General features: G+C 42.9%; 1 protein-coding gene and 1 long non-coding RNA gene across 4 annotated transcripts in view; one reads left to right on the forward strand and one right to left on the reverse strand.

Moving 5' to 3' along the window:
• The window catches only part of INPP5A (inositol polyphosphate-5-phosphatase A), a 262,748-nt gene that overhangs the window by 96,109 nt on the left and 147,462 nt on the right, over window positions 1–19,177 (reverse strand). For all 3 annotated transcript variants that reach the window (XM_030030829.1, XM_030030830.2, XM_041127108.1), the window contains exon 7: window positions 8,099–8,151. In XM_030030829.1, coding sequence (XP_029886689.1) covers window positions 8,099–8,151 — 53 coding nt within the window. The remainder of the gene's footprint in view (window positions 1–8,098; window positions 8,152–19,177) is intronic.
• Window positions 334–15,797, forward strand: LOC121233620. Its single transcript, XR_005933498.1, has 3 exons — window positions 334–437; window positions 12,889–12,892; window positions 15,784–15,797. It is a non-coding gene; the product is annotated as an uncharacterized LOC121233620 (long non-coding RNA).

Consider the following 19,177-nt stretch of genomic DNA (forward strand, 5'->3'; position numbering starts at 1 on the left):
GGGAAGACCATGGTGAGGCAGGCTGTGCCCCTGCAGCCCAGGGAGGTCCACAGGGGAGCAGATATCTACCTGCAGCCCGGGGAGGACCCCACTCCGGAGCAGGCTCCTGGCAGGACCTGTGGCCCCATGGAGAGAGGAGCCCACGCCGGAGCAGGTTTGCTGGCAGGACTTGTGACCCCGCAGGGACCCACGCTGAAGCAGGCTGTGCCTGGAGGACTGCAGCCCGTGGAAGGGACCCAGGCTGGAGCAGTTCATGAAGAACTGCAGCCCATGGGAAGGACCCACGTTGGAGAAGTTCATGGAGAACTGTCTCCCGTGGGAGCGACCCCATGCTGGAGCAGGGGAAGAGTGAGGAGTCCTCCTCCTGAGGAGGAAGGAGCAGCAGAGACAAGGTGTGATGAACTGACCCCAACCCCCGTTCCCTGTCCACCTGTGCTGTTGTGGGGGCTAGGTACAGAATTTGGGAGTGAAGCTGTGCCTGGGAAGAAGGGAGGGGTGGGGGAAGGTGTTTTAAGGTTTAGTTTTATTTCTCATTACCCTGCTCTAGTTTGATTAGCAATAAATTAATTTTCCCCAAGTCAAGTCTGTTTTGCCTGTAACTGGTTGAGTGATCTCTCCCTGTCCTTATCTCGACCCATGAGCCTTTTGTTACATTTTCTCTCCTCTGTCCAGCTGGGGATGGGAGTGATAGAGCGGCTGCGTGGTGCTTAGTTGCTGGCTGCGGTTAAACCATGACAAATCCTTTAGGCTGCAGAAGACCTTTAAGATCACCGAGTCCAACTGTAAGCCTAACACTGCCAAGTCCACCACTAAACCATGTCCCTTAGTGCGTCTTTTAAATACCTCCAGGGATGGTGACTCCACCACTTCCCTGGGTAACCTGTTCCAATGCTTGACAACCCTTTTGGTGAAGACATGTTTCCTAATATCCAATCTAAACTTCCCTGGGCGCAACTTGAGGCCGTTTCCTCTTGTCCTATCACTTGTTACTTGGGAGAAGAGACTGACCCCCACCTCGCTACACCCTCCTTTCAGGTAGTTGTAGAGAGCGATAAGGTCTCCCCTCAGCTTCCTCTTTCTCCAGGCTAAACAACCCAGTTCCCTCAGCTGCTCCTCACAAGACTCGGATGAGGAGCTAGGCTCAGAAAATCAGTAAAATTTGTAAAATTTCACAGCTTTGCTTCCTAACCTGAAAGATAGGAGTATTATTAACTCATCCTTTGCAGCAAGGCAGGGAGTCAGACAGCAGTCCCTTCACCTGGCTGCAGGCTGACTCAGGCAAAGCCCATTGCACTGGCATCCCCGATCAACTACTGGTAGTGCACCCTAGAAGGAAGTAACTCCAAGGGGTAAATGCTGTCTCAGCTTTGGGAGCTCTGCCCTCCAGGAGGAACACACAGGGCTTGAGGACTGCTGTTACAGTGCCCAGTGTCTGCCTTGTGGGATGGCCAAAGAGAGTGACAGAAGAGATTTCTGAAAGAATCGTAATGTTTTTATGGAAAATCTATGGATTTTGGTTTGGTTGAGGACAAGAAATAGGGATATTCTGGAAGTTCCTTCTTAATCAATGAAACCAGCTTCAAACCCCTGTGAAACAGAAATACCTTCTTTTGCCCCCCTGCATGAAAGCTGAATTATAGAATCACAGAATATTTTGGGTTGGAAGGGACCTTTTAAAGATATCTAGTCCAACTCCCTGCCATGGGCAGGGACACCTTCCACTAGACCAGGTTGCTCAAAGCCCCATCCAACCTGGCCTTGAACACTTCCAGGGATGGGGACCCACAACCTCTCTGGGCAACCTGCTCCAGTGCCTCATTACCTCCATCGTAAAAAATCCCCTCCTTGTGTCCAATCTAAATCTACCCTCTTTCAGTTTAAAACCATTGCCCCTTGTCCTGTCACTACAGGCCTCGGTAAAAGTCTCCGTCTTTCTTGTAAGACCTCTTTCTATACTGAAAGGTCACAATTAGGTCTCCTCAGAGCCTTCTCTTCTCCAGGCTGAACAACCCCAACTCTCTCAGCATTTCTTCACAGGAAAGGTGTTCCAACCCTCAGACCCTCCTCTGGACCAGCTCTAGCAGGTCCATGACTTCCTATGATCACTATGTATCCACCCTATCTTCCCGTCCATTTGTTGTGACAGCTATTTATAACTACATCCTATTCAGTGTTAGTGCGTAAGTTCCTTGACACAGGGACTGGAATTTACTATGAGACTGCACAACACTTGGCTGATTTTGACTGGTAACAGTATTTTTAACAATAATAATACTGCTAGCCTTACAACGTACCTGTATGCAACTATATTCTTGTACCTTAAATCACTTCACACAATCCCCTTTTCACTGTGGCAGAAAACCTTCACACAGAAGGAATTTTCTGTTATAAACATGCCCAGACGGAGGAATTTCCTATTGTCACCTACGTTAATCATACAAGGTGTCACTGCTAGTGGTCTGGGTCACCTGGAAGGCAAGCTGTCTTTCTGAACTCTGGTTTCCCACAGCAGGCAGACAGGACGCATCTGAGTGGCAAACAGAAAGCTACCCAGCTGTTACGGCCAAGCTGGCATTCTGCTTTATATTTGCTCTGCTTGTGGTTTTTTGTGTCCTAGAGACCTGGTCTGCATTTTTAAAAAATCAATTGTCTCAGTACTTTGCTATTAAGCTCTTTTGGTGATGGGACATGGCAAGTCACAATGAAACCAGAAAACGTGGAATACTCTCTTCACACAGATTTAGCAACACCACCCCCCCTGTAACAAAAACCCCTCAAACAAACCAGTGTATGCAGGAATTCCTGCATACTGCATTGAGGAACTGAAGGAAAAGTGTCTCCTATGAAGCTCCAAAAGGGACACTTAAGGGAGAACACTGACAGTGTTGTTTTGGAAAGGAGGTCCCTCCAGCACCTGCAGAAAATGGTGTGCCCCATTAAGCTCCTACACGCATAATACTGTTATGTGCCAAAAAAGCTGTTGCACTTCACTTTGAGGGCACGCTTTTGGTTAGTGTTTCAAAAAAATACATTTTGGGTAGGTTCCACAAACACTAATAATAATTATTACACTAGCATTGGACTGACAAGGGTAAAAAATTTCCTGGCTATAATGGAATAGATTTCTTTAAACTTCTTTTAAACTATGAAGAAACAGAAATTACATACCAGAGTAGAGGTAAATCTGTCCTCGAGGATTGTTGTAAGAAAGAAGGCTATTTAAAATGCTTTATTCTCACATTCAGAAAAAATGCTGGCAAAATTTGGTTATAGCTGATTGAAAGCAGTCAGCACTTAAATGAGAAAAGACATTATGGGAAGAATGGAGGCAAAATGAAACTGCCACAGCTCTAATAAAAGTCCAGTCTTGCTGACATTTTTAGGCAGGATGGGGGTGGTCATACTAGACCCGTTTTAAGCTCTCTGTCCAAGTATGCTTCAGTACTGTTCCTGTCCTTGGCAGCTCAGGCATACTCCATGGACAAAGGATCTCTGTCAGCTCCCCTTCACAGACACGCGGGTTATTAGTTCTCCTGTCTGAGACCCCCTGAAATAATGCTGATGGCCACAGAGATGCTCCTCAGCCAAGCACTGCTCTTCCAGGCACTGTGTCTTTTCTGGCTATACCCCTTTTGGCAGCTCTTATCTTCAATAGTACTCGCAGACGCATACTGATGATTTTGCGAAGGGCTCCAAAACCATGTGTTCCCCACCTTAGGATAAGCTAAATGCAGAGATGCTACTAGATAGAGCAATAGAACACATTTTAATTTCTCTGCTTCACTGATGAACACCATTTGGGCTTAGCCCAGAGCCATCTATGGATTTCAAGCTGCCTTTTCACAGATAAATTCACTGAATGTCCTCACAGTATCTTCCCTCTCCCTTGGCCTTACTGCTAATGAAAGGTCCATTTAGTGAGTTTTCGGTCCCCTTTGTGAGGTGAACCACAGCTCAGCCCCACCATCTGACTGTATTACCTTGCCTGGGATTTCAGATTTGAAAAACAGTTTTACCCTTTATGGGAGCCAAGCATTTTCAACTCGAACAAATGGCTAAATCATACTGACTTTGCATTACTAGTGCTGTGCACAGACATCTCTTGCATGAGAATTCAGCGTGGAGATAAAAAACAACAGAGAAGGCAAACATACCTCATGTTCAAAAAGGAGTTTGCAGCCTGCCAGCAAGAACATGGGAACAGACTTCGGCAGAGAGAGGTACAAAGCAGAAACCCCAAGCTGTACAGAGGGAGATTCCCCAGATCATGACGGAGTCAGGGAACAGATTTGGACACAGCAAGTAATGGCAGTCAAAACAGCAAATGCATGATAAAGATACAGAGGTCACCAAGCAGCCAGCACAAAGGCCTCTTCCAAAGATACTGGTGGGGGTTTTTTGGCTACAGGGAACAGTGTATCTTGCTGAATGAGCTCACAGTGATGATAAAGCAGTCCTACTAACCTCCGTATTAAGATATATAATCAGTACATAACTACAACACATAATCTGGAGATGATGGCTTAAGATGTCCATTCCTGTCTGTCCATTCCTGTCTCTCTGAAGGACAGAAAGAATTCCTGTAGGACAGGGAGAGACCTCACATCATGAACGTACCTCCTGTGTGAAGGTATCTATAATCCATCCCCATCTGCCTAACAACTACTCGTTCTTAACACTTGCTAATGAAGGACCTTCCACCTACAATTTCCCTGTCCTTAAATTAAAACTTTCACCACATTACCTGTTTTCCTGCAAATGAAACTGATTTCCTTCTGCCCTTTCTGCAGGGGAGATAAACACCAACCAGTCTCCCAGATGTGGCAAGCCAAATTTTTTCAACTCCTACTCAAATACTCCTACCATTCTTGACTCTCCTGTTCTTTTTCCAGCTTACCTAAAGCACAGCACTCAAAACAAAACAGAGTACTCTATCAAAGGCCTTGGCAGCACTCAATTAAATAATTACCATACCTTCCCCTCTTCATGTCCTTCACAAGACGTTTCTGTTAACACATCTCAGTAAGATAATAATGAACCATGTTCAATTTCTTCTCCTTGATCCTTTTCTACAGTACGGGTAATGAGTCAGTTATTCCCAATACTGTATTTGTGCTTTTGAATTCTCCTCTCAAAGTGCAATGCTTTGCACTTCCCTGACTTTAATCTTGCAATCCTACCTTCTCTAAAATATCGAAACAATTTTGATTGCTTATTCTGACCTCTGATGTACTTGCAAACATTCCCAGGTTGGTGCCATACCTACATTTTATAAATGTATTCTCTACTCCATCCTCTCTACCAAATATAAACTATATATGTAAACTGTATTTAAGACTGTAATGTATTCAGGGCACCATCTTGCACCTATTAACACAATTGTAACACTAAGAACTATTGGAATAGAGGAATAGAAATAAATACCACACCACACCACACCCCCCATATATTCAAGATACTTAAAAAAAAACCAAAAAAAACCAAAAGGCAAGAAAAAAGTGCATAGTTATGTAGTTACATAGCTCGCTTTCATTTTTTCTTAAAACGAAATCTCTGAGTGCGCCAAGATTCCTTAATTCTTTGTTCACACTAAAGATAAGCTAATGAAGAATAATGGATGTGAAAAATCTGGATTCACAGAGGAACTCAACTGGGGCACATCACTGAATCACAGAGGAGGAAAAAGAGGACAGTTCTCTGAAATCTTTTAAGGTCACTTTTTTGGATTTTTGGAAGCCCTCTGTTTTTGGCATGAGGCACATTCTATAATGACATTTTCCTAGGCAGGGAAAATTAATAGCTCCCTTCAAGGATTCACAGAGGAGTATTAACAACAAGTATCCTGTCTATATTTTTATTGAACTATTAGCATGTAAAAATGTATAAATCAAAAGTCATGATTATGAAAATCGCCAGAACTTTGTTCATATGCACACAGTCTGGGTTTAAACACTTAACCATCCCATGAACAGACACATTATGAACTTAGACCTAATTAGGTCTCACTTTCATTCTCCAGAAATTGTTCACAGTAACTTGTCCCTTTAACTTCTCATTAGAAACATTTGAGATCTTGTTAGATCATGTGGATCATAACTGCAGGCTATTCCACACACAAAACCACCACCATAGCTCACCTCATTACAGATCAGAAAAAGCTGTGAGCTTCCTCACTCTTACTTCCCAATATACCCATAGGGAACATAAGCATAGTACCTTATCTGATCAGAACATCTAGCTACAGACTGCTCCTTCCAAGAACTATCCTTTTTTTTAGTATCAACCTGCAAGAAAACATTTCCTTTAAATCTCTCTCTGAAGAACATTTTTTTCTTGGAAAGGCCTAAAAATAAGTTCACATTATTTTTTCTGCAAAGAAGAAATCCAAGAGGATAGGAGAGACAGAACCTGGAAAAGTCATGATATAAGAGGAAAGGCCAGATTAGCAATTGGTGCTAAATACCCACTTCTGCAGATCTCTACTGATGGAATCACATGCCATGCCATGTCATATGGATCTGGAAAAAATTAACAAGAACCTACATTATCCCATAGCTGCCTGCCTGATTTCTGGGTCAAAAGCCTGTAAAAGGAGAAAACCTGCTGCTTTTTAATTTTTCACAAACTGTTTGCTTAATCTCATAAACATGCTTACGCAAACAAGCAAGAACACTGTTCAGCACTCAGAAGTCAGCCTGTGTGAACATTCATCAGACTTTAAAATCAAACTTACAAATTTAAGATGTAAAACAACCAGAGTAGAAAGAGAGAAGTGTTGAAAGTTCACATACATTTAGGTGACTATTAACATAAATAAGCAGTAAAGACCAAAACTATGACTAAATGGTAAAAAAGCATGGTCAGATTTCCAGGTAGGACTAGAGAAATCTGAACCATCTGCTGGTTTTGTGTTAAAACCAAGAAAATTTTCAAGCTCTCTCAGGTGCAGTGTTTTGCACAATCAGCTGCTCCCCCCAACATACACTACTACTTACGTATTACTACTATTATTGTTATTAAAGATAGCATTTTCAAAAAATAATAGCTTCAGTTATGAGATACACCTCTTGTCAACACTAGTTAGCACTGCTTCTTCCAAAGACAGCGATCTAGCGTGTAAGACCAAAATGATGTTCAACTTCCATTTTTGTACAGTTGTCTGCTCCCCTCAGCCCCCACCTCTTTAGGCTGTTGGATGATCCCAAGAGCAAAAAATGTTTGTTTCTTCTGTAGATTTTCACAGCACATCTTATGAGAAACTCTCTCTGCTTTGATGACAGGCAGGTTATACTGAACTTAACTATGCCTTGCTCGGTGGGATGTTTCCTCAGCAGCTGATGAATGCACAGGTAAGAGGTGTGCTGCCCGCTCTCTGCTGCCCCTCCATCAAACCCTACTAGTGAGTGCTGGGCTGCCAGGTGCTTTATTCTACTCTAGGATGAAAATAAGCAACCTCACAGAGAACAGGACTATGCCTTGGGTTTAAAATGGGAATCCTGACCTGAATACGACAAATAAAAAAGTTCTGTTCCAGCAAAAGTAATATAGTGGGAACTGGTTTTAAAAATCTGCATTCCTTAAAGGTAGGGTCCCTCCACTGACTTCAGTGGAAACTGGACTGGGCTTAAAGAGTTCATAGACAACAATCTCTTTCCTCAGAAATCCCAGAGGTGAGGGCTGCATACACCCAGGAACAGGTATCTGACCCGGGTGAGACACTGTAGAGCCTTGGCTGTATGAGGCGTGATGGGGAGCAGTCGTGGAGGGATGCCTTTAGTTCCACATTGTGACTCCTGTGGCCTTGGTCACAGACATCAAGCTTTTTTGATCATGCTTGATTGAGAGGTTGCTTATGACCTGAATTATCCCATGCTAACTGCACATGCACGTGAATATTAAAATCACATTTTGTTATGCATCATTACAACTTACTGAGCATTATGTGTTCAATAAATAATAAAGGAAAGCAACTGTTCTGGAACCAATCTGATCTATGAATAGACCAATCTATACATATGAACACCTTCTTTGAAATAGTTGTTAACAAAAACATACATAATATACACATAATCAGAAATAACTTAAAGATGCAACTTACCAATCAGTAATACACCATCTTGTTCGAATGAAACCTTTTCTGGACCACTTGCACTGAAAAATAAGCAAATAATCAGTCACCTTAAGTAAAGGATTACTGTGAAATGTACTTATACAGAGAACAAAATAAAACGAAGTTCATCCATATGCTGTACCTAATAAGCAGTACACACCAACTTGAAAACATACATTGTGTCTCTTATAAATCATAGAATCATTTAGGTTGGAAAAGACCTTTAAGATCGAGTCCAACCATCAACCGTGCCCACTAAACCATGTCCTGAAGTGCCTTGTCTACGTGCTTTTTGAATACCTCCAGGGATGGTGACTCCACCACTTCCCTGGGCAGCCTGTTCCAACACCTGACAACCCTTTTGGTGAAGACATGTTTCCTAATATCCAATCTAAACTTCCCCGGCGCAACTTGAGGCCGTTTCCTCTCATCCTATCACTTGTTACTTGGGAGAAGAGACCAACCCCCACCTCGCTACACCCTCCTTTCAGGTAGTTGTAGAGAGCGATAAGGTCTCCCCCTCAGCTTCTTCTCCAGACTAAACAGGCCCAGTTCCCTCAGCCGCTCCTCCTAAGACTTGTCTCCAGACCCTTCACCAGCTTCGTTGCCCTTCTCTGGACACGCTCCAGCACCTCAATGTCCTTCTTGTAGTGAGGGGCCCAAAACTGAACACAGGACTCGAGGTGCAGCCTCAGCAGTGCCGAGTACAGGGGGACGATCACTGCCCTAGTCCTGCTGGCCACACTATTTCTGATACAAGCCAGGATGCCATTGGCCTTCCTGGCCACCTGGGCACACTGCTGGCTCATATTCAGCTGGCTGTCAACCAACACCCCCAGGTCTTTCTCTGCCAGGCAGCTTTCCAGCCACTCTTCCCCAAGCCTGTAGCGCTGCATGGGGTTGTTGCGACCCAAGTGCAGGACCCAGCACTTGGCCTTGTTGAACCTCATACAATTGACCTTGGCCCATCGATCCAGCCTGCCCAGATCCCTCTGTAGAGCCTTCCTACCCTTGAGCAGATCAACCCTCCCTCCCAACTTGGTGTCATCTGCAAACTTGCTGAGGGTGCACCCGATCCTCTCGTCCAGATGATTAATAAAGATATTAAACAGAACTGGCCCCAATACTGAGCCCTGGGGAACACCACTTGTGACCTGCCGCCAACTGGACTTAACTCCATTCACCACAACCCTCTGGGCTCATCCAGCCAGCCAGTTTTTTACCCAGTGAAATCCTGGAATTATTTTATTTTTGGTCCTGCAGCAGTTATAAACTTATGTGAAAAATTAATACAAGCCCTGGTAGTTGTTTATAGATGAAAGATAACCAATTAGGAAAGCTTTACAACTGTATTTATGCCTCGCCTAAACCAGCAAATTCTTACTGCCTATGCACAAATGTCTTGGCTTCTTTGTAATTTTACCTGAACTGTAAAATGTCATCAGAGATTTACATCGAATTAAAATGAATGAGATCTGCTAGAAAGCTATTTCTCCTGCTGAGCCAACCCACCTAGTATTTCTATAAAAGTTAAGGGGAATTTAAATAATGGTAAAACATTACATTTATCAAAACTGCAACGTCTGCGAGAAAGCCACAAATCAGCTCATGCCAACATACGGCACTTATGATACAGCAAAAGGATTTTTTCAGCACCACTCCTAAGCCGCTGCCATAAATTACAACCTCCCACAAAAAGACATGGTTCTGCATCCTATTTATTCACTGTTAACAATGAATGTGGAGCTAGGCTAATGTTCTCTGGTAATGAATATTGCAACAGACAGGCCTAAATAATGATGCCAATGATTTTGTAGCAAAAGACTGCAACTCCTTATTACAAATAAAGCGCCAGCCATAGCAGAGCATCCCCCCCATTCAGGGGTATCACTCTCCTAAGGCACTACCTTCAGAAGAGACTTGCCGGATGTATTTACCCACCTCACTGTGAACAGACAGTGCTCGTGAAATTTTGAAGTCCTAAATACTGCTGAGATAGTGAAGTGCCTCGCAAAATCTAAATGGGCTGTTTCCTGATCACCCTTCAGATAACAGTTACCTATCTCCCACCTCCTCCCCTCTTCAGGCACAAACATGGTAACCACAGTCAAGACCAACCAGACATAACACCACTCCTTTACTAGGGCCCCTTTCCCACTGGGGTTCTCCTTGCATTCAAAATAGGCTTATGAAGACTTTAAAGTGTTTATGTTACTAAATAAATAATAGCTTATTCTTGAAAGCTTGAATGTAAAAACTATTTACTGATACAAAGTTCCCTTCTATCCAAACCCAGGAAAATGTGTAAAGTTACTTGTGATCATTGATTGCACTCAACTTCAGAGCTTGTAATTTTGTGGAAAAAGTGTTATGTACATGCTACAAAACTAAGAAGTAAAAAATTGCCTACACAATTTATGCACAGTTATGTACTCCAGATTTTCGGAAACCTGTTTTTAGTATTTCTTACTTCAGGTGGCAATTTCAGAATCACCTTTCTGCAGGCTTGTGGGGCCTTCATACACAGGCTGCTAGAGCCAAGCTTTACTGCGAGAGCCGCAGGGAAAATTGCATCTTGGCTGCTTACCTGAGGACACAGCTGTGCTGGCCCTGCCAAAGAAGGGTTGGAGGCTTTTCCTGCACAAATTTTATCAGCTTTGCATTGCTACAGCAGTGGGCAGTATAAGAAAGTAGTCCTCTCAAGACCGTCAAGTCCAAGAACAGTGACTAGCAAGTCCTTCGTGCAATGAATCAAAACTCGTATTTTGATACTGTGAACACAGAGCGAACAGCTTTCTTCTTGACTTATGTCTCTACTTACAGCTGGCTTTCAGTAGCTTACAGGACATATATTAAGAGGGAATAAAATAAATTAACAAAAGAAACGTTTAGCCAAATGTAAAGATTTCCTATAGCCAAAAAGGAGAAAAACCTCCTAAACCCAGAAGGATTATACAGAATAAATGGACTTCTCTCCTGAGCATATGCAAAGTTTACACCACTACCCCCCCCCCCCCCCGCAGATCTGTCTGGTGACTCCTGGCAGCTGACTGCATCAATTCTGTAACTACAGATGATGGGAGATAAGTGTTTTTGCGATATTTAGTAATTAACATCAGTTGCTTGTTGATGCTTATAGGTGCTTAAATCTTTTCAGAATTTGGGCTTTTGAAAGCAAGTAAATTTGCCTAGGTCTAATAAGGCCGTATTCGGGGAGGAAATCCTAACTGTTCACTACTCTGAAATCCAGCTGATGGATACATTAAGAAGTGAACTAATTTCTCTGAATCCTTATTATTTTTGTCTTAGGAGAGCCCAACTTTTGATTTTTCTTAAACTGCAGCTGTATGGAGAAAAGCTCTGTATTGACTATCTACTATCTACTTTATTGTAAAAAATTTTTCAGCACTAAAAAATAACCTCTTCTGTGGATCCAGCAGTCACTCTGGTCAATCAGGGAAGGGCTGGCTGCAGGGCTAACACACCAAATCTTCCTAATATTCCAGCTTTCGTGGCTGAACTACAAACCCCATAATCCAATAAGGTGTCTTCTATCCACAGTTTCTGCAATGATCATGACAGCAGTTACAAGTTGAGATTTGGCAAAATGTCAGCATTTATTCAAAAGCAAAACAATGAAAAAAAACCTGCTAAAAGCATTCAAGATTGGCTTAAATCTAATCTCAATCAAAAAAGGGGAGCTCTGTCATTTCATTCTTAAAAATAACTATATTGAACTTTTAATTACTGAAGAACAATACACAGAACTTAAAATCAAATAGTCCAAGCCTATAATGTGGCCCAAGAGAATGTTTTCAATCAAGCTGTCATTTTTCATTTGCTATTTTCCTCTTTGGAAACACAACAGGTACTTCGAAAGATGTAACATTAAAACTGGGCCAACTAGATCACGTTGCTTAGAGCCATACCCAGTTGGGTTTTGAGCATCTCCAAGGACAGTGATTCCACAACTGATCTGGGCCCCTCTTCTGTTGTTTACCCTCCTGGCGAAATCTTTTCCCAGATTTAGTCAGATTTTCCCTTGCTGCAGCTGGTGACTGCCACCCCTTGTCCTATCACTGCATACCACGCAGAGGCACCTGGTCCCATCCCTCAAGAGCCACCAGCTGGCCAGTGCAGCCAGCGGCATGGTGCCCCATCACCTCCCTCTCCTGGTGGCACAGACGGGCTCTCTGGCTTCTCCTCCCCCCACACCCTGTGCTTCAGCCCCAGAGGTGCCTCTGCTATGCTTGATCCAGTTTGCCCACATCTTTCTGGTACGGGGGCTCCCAAACAAGACACTGGAGTTGTGATGTAGCCTTGGAGTGCCAAACAGATGGAGGACTCCCTTCCTGGGACCTAACACATCCTGGGATGCTGTTAGTCTTCTTTGCCACCAAAGTACAGTGCTGGCTCATGTTCAACTTGCTGTCGAACAAGATCCAGGTCTTCTTCTGTTTTCTGGATAGTCACCTCCAGCCTGTACTGCTTTATAAGGTTATCCCATCCCAGGGACAAGGCTTGGCATTAACCTTTGCTGAACTCCATGAGGTTCCCGTCAGACACCTTTCTTCAGTCTGCTGAAGTCCCTCTGAACAACAGTCCTGCCCTCCAGCATATTGACTGCTCCCCCAACTTGACATCATCTGCAAAGTTGAGTGTGCGCTCCATCCTTTTCTGCAAGCTGTTAACAAAGGTGTTGAATAGCACAGATCCCAGCATCAAGCCCTGAGGAACACCACCAGCTGCCAGCTGGACTTTGTTCACCACCCTGTGAGCCTGGTGGTTGGCCAACTTTCCAGCCATCTTATACTCCACGTACCCAGTACACATCACCAACTGGGCTTCAAGGACACTGTGAGAGAGTGCATCGAAGGCCTTGCTAGAGTCAATGCATACAACATCCACAGCACTCCCCCTGTCCATGCAACTGGTCATCCAGGAAGATTTGCTCCATCACCTTCCCATGATGGAGCAGAGGCCACCTGGGACCCTTCCTGAAAATGGCTATGACATTTGTGTTTTCCCAGCCCTCAGAAACCTCTCCCTTTTAAGATAGCAGTAAGAAGCCTCCCAATTACATCAGCCAGATCCCTTTCTCCCTTGGATGTGCCCTGACTGCTGCCACAGGCTCATGCACATACAATTACCTTAAGGTTTTGTGTAACCAAAGTGCATGAGACCAAGAGTCTTGTCAATCATCATCCACTTCTCCAGCAGGCCATCTCACAGCACTTTACTCTGATTCTGCCATTGACAACCTCACCAGCACAAGCAATACCAGTATAAAGTATGCCCACCCCTCGGCACTGCTGCCTTATTTTGTTTCATTCAAGCCTACACTGATACAAGCCAATTAAAAGGAATCTGCAACACAATTTATATTTCATGACATGGTAAAATACAGAATTTCTTGTAGTTGCTTGGCATTTCCTCACACATACACTGCAAATACTGGTTTTAAGGGCAGTAGTACATATTAGAAGCTATTTTACCAAAAATTTACTTTAATAAATGTAACTGAAATTCTGACACCTATTAGAAGTCCTTAAAAAAAAATAAATTAAAAAATCACAATTTGAAAACTTGTAGTTACATTCTGCCAGCCTTTTCTTTGTGAATAGAGTCTCTCAGGAGATCGTGGTGACCTTTTAAAACCCCCTAGAAACACCACCTACATAAATAACCTCTGCTACATCGGGTAAAAGGACCTCCAGACAACATTAACATGAAGAGAGAGGTTATAGAGGGCTAATGTCAAAAAGCACTGTGAGCAATAAGTAATGCACACAAACCATGATTGATAATGACTAGCACAGAGCCTTAATTCATCTTTTCTCCATCATTTTACTGAGAGGGACCATATCAAATTAAATAGTGACCCAGCAAGGGTTTATTCAACCATACAAAGCAGGGGCATGAAGGAAAGACATATTAAAGTGGCAATGACTGCAGTGTAATTGCAGCTTCTTAAAGGAACACCACAGTTCAGAGGAAGATGGGAAATCTTGTACACGAAGCAGCTCAATACTGAGCAGCAAGAACAACTGAGGCACCAAGCGATGTTCAGCATTAACAGGCCCGCACCACCGCGGTGACAAAAACTCCTCCTCAAAGCCTCGCACAGGAACCTCTGTTTCACATACTCACAATATACTCAATGTTTAACTAACCAGGAAAGGGAGCGTGTATTATGACAACTTTCCATAAAAAAGATGCAGAATGTAGTTCCTGCCCCCAAATTACTTCCTTTCTTTCCTTAGATCAGTTTACAGAACTAAAGAATTTATGCTCTTGTGTGTTTAGGAGTTTGTACACAAACTGTTCAAAGTACCTTTCTAATTTCCCTCTATTTCAGAATAATACACAGTACATGGGAAACTCAAGCCCAATTCAGCCTTTGAGCACTATCAAGCATTGTAACAGCACTATCAGTCATATTTTTACTGCTAAAGATTTTTAGAAGTCATTACATAAATTTAAAAGTCTGTAAATGAAAATATCTATGGCACTCATCAAAAAAACATATAGTGAGAGCTTAAGAATATGAAGTCAATCTATCTAATGACAAAGTCTATTATGTAGTGTAGTAATTTAATTGATAAACTTGCTTTTTCACATAATGCTTTCATTACCCTTTTTACCAGAAAATACAGTATAAAGAATTTAGTAAGAATATATCTATTGGAAGACCACATTTAAGTATCCGTGCATGATGTAAGCAAACATAAGAAGTATGTGATAAAACCTACGCTTGCTCTGCTTATTTTTATACACAAAACCATGGGACATGCAACTCATTATTGCTGCCAGCTTCTTCCTACACACATCACCAGTGAAGCAGCCAACCAGTAGCAATACATAATTTCTTCACTAAAAGTTATTTTAGAAGACAGAAATACAATAATGATGCAACTTTTCAAAGAGAGATCAAGTTAAGTATTTACTTGCAAGAAAGCTGTAAGTTACCATGGCAAGTTGGCAGAAGGCCTGTGGAAGCAATAGCTACGAGTATACATGTGGTGGGGCACAGGTTTCAGGGGTCCCTTTTTCATCTGTTGGGACAACCTTGAAGGACCAAGTGGATAAAGGGGAATGCAGGAGCAGGGATGTAAAGTCAGAGGGGCCTGACCCTGCCAGCAGCTGAAGTGCGATGCTCCAGTCTAGGTCATTGCCAAAAATAGCTGAAAATAATGGTGTGTTTGAAAGCATAACATGGACTACTGGCTTGTTCTCACACTTCATATCCACTGTCAAAGATACAATATTTCTTCTATTTTACAAGGCACCTTCTTTTTCCCACCTATGTTTCACTAAACTCTCTAAAGAACATTTAAGTCTATAAGAGTTCCTTTCTTTGGAACAGCAGAATTGAGGGTTGACAGGAGTATTGTATTGGGTTTGCATGGCAAGGTTTTGGTAGCCAGGGGGTTACAGGGGTGGCTCCTGTGAGAAGCTGCTAGAAGCTTCCCCCATGTCTCATGGAGCCAATGCCAGCCGGCTCCAAGATGGACCCACCGCTGGCCAAAGACAAGCCCATCAGCGACGGGGGTAGCACCTCTGGGAGAACGTATTTAAGAAGGGGGAAAAACTGCTGCACAACAGCAGCCGGGAGAGAGGAGTGAGAACATGTGAGTGAAACGACCCTGCAGACCCCCAGGTCAGTGCAGAAGGAGGGGGAGGAGGTGCTCCAGGCGCCGGAGCAGAGATTCCCCTGCAGCCCGTGGTGGGGAAGACCATGGTGAGGCAGGCTGTGCCCCTGCAGCCCAGGGAGGTCCACGGTGGAGCAGCTATCTACCTGCAGCCCGGGGAAGACCCCACGCCGGAGCAGGGGGATGCCCAAAGGAGGCTGTGACCCTGTGGGAAGCCCACGCCAGAGCAGGCTCCTGGCAGGACCTGTGGCCCTGTGGAGAGAGGAGCCCACGCTGGAGCAGGTTTTCTGGCAGGACTTGTGACCCCGCAGGGACCCATGCTGGAGCAGTCTGTGCCTGGAGGACTGCAGCCCATGGGAGGGACCCCATGCTGGAGCAGGGGAAGAGTGAGGAGTCCTCCTCCTGAGGAGGAAGGAGCGGCAGAGACAAAGTGAGATGAACTGACCCCAACCCCCGTTCCCCATCCCCCTGCGCTGCTGGTGGGGAGGACATGGACAATTTGGGAGTGAAGCTGTGCCTGGGAAGAAGGGAGGGGTGGGGGAAGGTGTTTTAAGATTTGGTTTTATTTCTCATTACCATACTCTGGTTTGATAGGCAGTAAATTAAGTTAATTTTCCCCAAGTTGAGTCTGTTTTGCCTATGATGGTAATTAGTGAGTGGTCTCTGCCTGTCCTTATCTCGACTCATGAGCCTTTCATTCTATTTTCTCTCCCCTGCCCAGCTGAGGGGGGGGAGTGACAGAGCAGCTTTGGTGGGCACCTGGCCTCCAGCCAGGGTCAGCCCACCACAAGTATAAACAGTGGACCTAACTTTGGGTTCAGCATCTAAAATTATGATAGTAATTCAGTACCTTATTTCACTTTTTCTGAGAATGCAGAATCATTACAAAACTTATTTTATAAAATAGTCATTAAAGGCAGATAACTACAAAATAAAATTTACACTATTAAGATAATAGCAGCATGGTGATAACACGACACAGAACCACCAACAGCAAGGTTACATGACTTATCCCAAAATGACAAAATCAGAACCCCTGTCTTGCAGCGTATTTGCTGCTATGGTCAGGATAAGCCTAACTCAGCATTTGACCACATTCTCTTCCAATTAAGATTTTCTTTAGGACTTATCTATACAGCCAAACTATATTATTGTTGGAGCATATGACTTAAAACATTTACAAAAGCAACAGTGATGGATGGAAACATGATGGTTTGGGCCTTTTACTTGGCCCAAGTAAAAGCTAGCAGAGGAGACTGGGGAGTACTTCAGCTCATGCTGGAGAGTATTACCCAGCCTAGGCTGAATAAAGCAAGGACACCTATGCCTCTATATCATAAAATGACACTTGTTTTATTGTGTAATTTGTATATTCCCCCACCCCAACCTGTAAATGACCTTTAGATACCCATTACTTCAACACACTTACTTAATTCCTTTAACTTCAATAAATAATTCACTTATTAATAATTTGTCTATTTAACATTAAGAATGCAAAAGTTAATAGGCTTTGGACCCAATACAGCCCAGCAGCTGAACCACTGTTTAACATCTTAAATATAAAAATGTCATCCTTCACCTTAGATATATACTGCAGCTGAACAACATGCCTTACATATTTTGGATAATTGATGTGCTTTAGTATTTCCAAATACAGTATTTGGAAAGAAGAAACTTTTGGAAACAGACTTCAAAGGAGAACTATAGCTTGGGAAGCAGGAAAGAGGAAATTGTTTCTTATTGCAGATTTCAAAGCAACAATCTTTATTTTGACTTTAACAGATAGTCACTAGCTGATCCACCATCTGTAAGCCAGCATAAAAACAGGTAGAGATGATATAGATCATCTGTACACTCTCAGAGAGGTATCTACATTTTAAAATAGGAAAAAAAATTCCTACTTCATGTCCCAGAAAGGGGATACCACATCTTTCACCTTACAGTATTAAGTCTCTTCTCAGATCCTCTGTTAATAGGATTCCTTTAGCCAGCAGATGGATTGTGAATACAGGCAGTTTCATCTACTAAAAGACAACATAAATCATCATTGAGAAAGGAGAGACCGCAGTAAGGTTATCACCATACAGCCTTCTCCATGAAAGGTTTGCATTAAAGCATTAGTGAAATTAATTCATCTTTCATAAGAGCTTTGAGCAGTATCTGTGATCTATGATAACAACCAATTTCTCACTATGGGAAAAAAAAAATTACTCAGGCCTGATAGACTACACAAATCTGCTTTTTTTTAAATGGCCTAACATTATCTGGAGTGTTGCTCCCAGAGGCATCATTTGAGTCTTATGCCTAGCCAAGAGTACCCATAAATCAAGACAGAAAGTTTTGTTAGTTTTATATGCAGTGGGCTGTAATTATTTTGAATTGCATTATGCCTCAATCATTGTAATTACTTTTAGATCATCCTTAAGCAGCAGTAATAAAAAGAAAAGGAATCAGTCTTAAACCATTTCTCACACAAAACATTGTAAATGTGATATGAGAAGTCTGGCTAAAACACACAAGAGCATGAAAATGTAATGTTTGGACAGATATGCTGCTCACGCATTCTGCTGTGTCAGCTCAAATTTTCAAAATACACATTATTTTGTGGTCTTTTAATTAGCATAGTTATTACCAACACTTGTCTAGGAAGGAAATGGGTGATAACGAGATTAATTTTAGCTTTAAAAATAGAAACAGGTATATGAGAACCAAAACTATGTCACTGTTGGTTTTTTGATGTTGCTGTACTTATGTGTGCTTAAGAGACTCTTTGGTCTTCAGTCCAAAATGAAAAACAGCATAGTGTTAAAATCATCACAATTATTTTCTAACTTTTCAAGTCACATGAAAAATACACTGGCTTGGTCTATGCTAGGTTGCACGCCAAATGAGCATGGAAAATCACAGAACTGTAAATATTGATGCTGCTATTATCTGCATTATTGTAGTCCTGCAGAGTCCATACCACTTTCCTCTCCCACTGCTTGAAGCTCTGAAATAAAACGGGTAAATCCCCCAGTCTGTTCTACAAGTCTTGCCACAACACTATTACAAGCAGTTGTGCTGTGTGCAGGAACAGAACTAAACTTTCAAGGTGCTTCAGGGATTCGTTCCTATCTTAATCGTGAGTGTTTGTGGATTCTCTCCTTTCCTATTTATTCCCCCTCCAGGTAAACAGTATCCCTGACAACACCAGAACATGGTGCTTTGTCCTTAGAAAAGTCATTTAAGGTAACGTAACAAATGGGAACAGTATGAAGGCGTCAGATCTCCAAAAGGTACTGAGCTGCTTCTTGGGTTATGGACCTAATAATCCTGTACCTAAAGCAGCGCTGCAGGGTGTATTGAATATAGTAGCTATTGCTCTAAATGCAAATAAAGGGCCTGGGGCCAACTGATCCCTGAGCACCCACAA

The sequence above is a fragment of the Aquila chrysaetos genome, chromosome 11 (assembly GCF_900496995.4).
Source record: "Aquila chrysaetos chrysaetos chromosome 11, bAquChr1.4, whole genome shotgun sequence".
In the NCBI taxonomy this organism is placed as follows: domain Eukaryota; kingdom Metazoa; phylum Chordata; class Aves; order Accipitriformes; family Accipitridae; genus Aquila; species Aquila chrysaetos.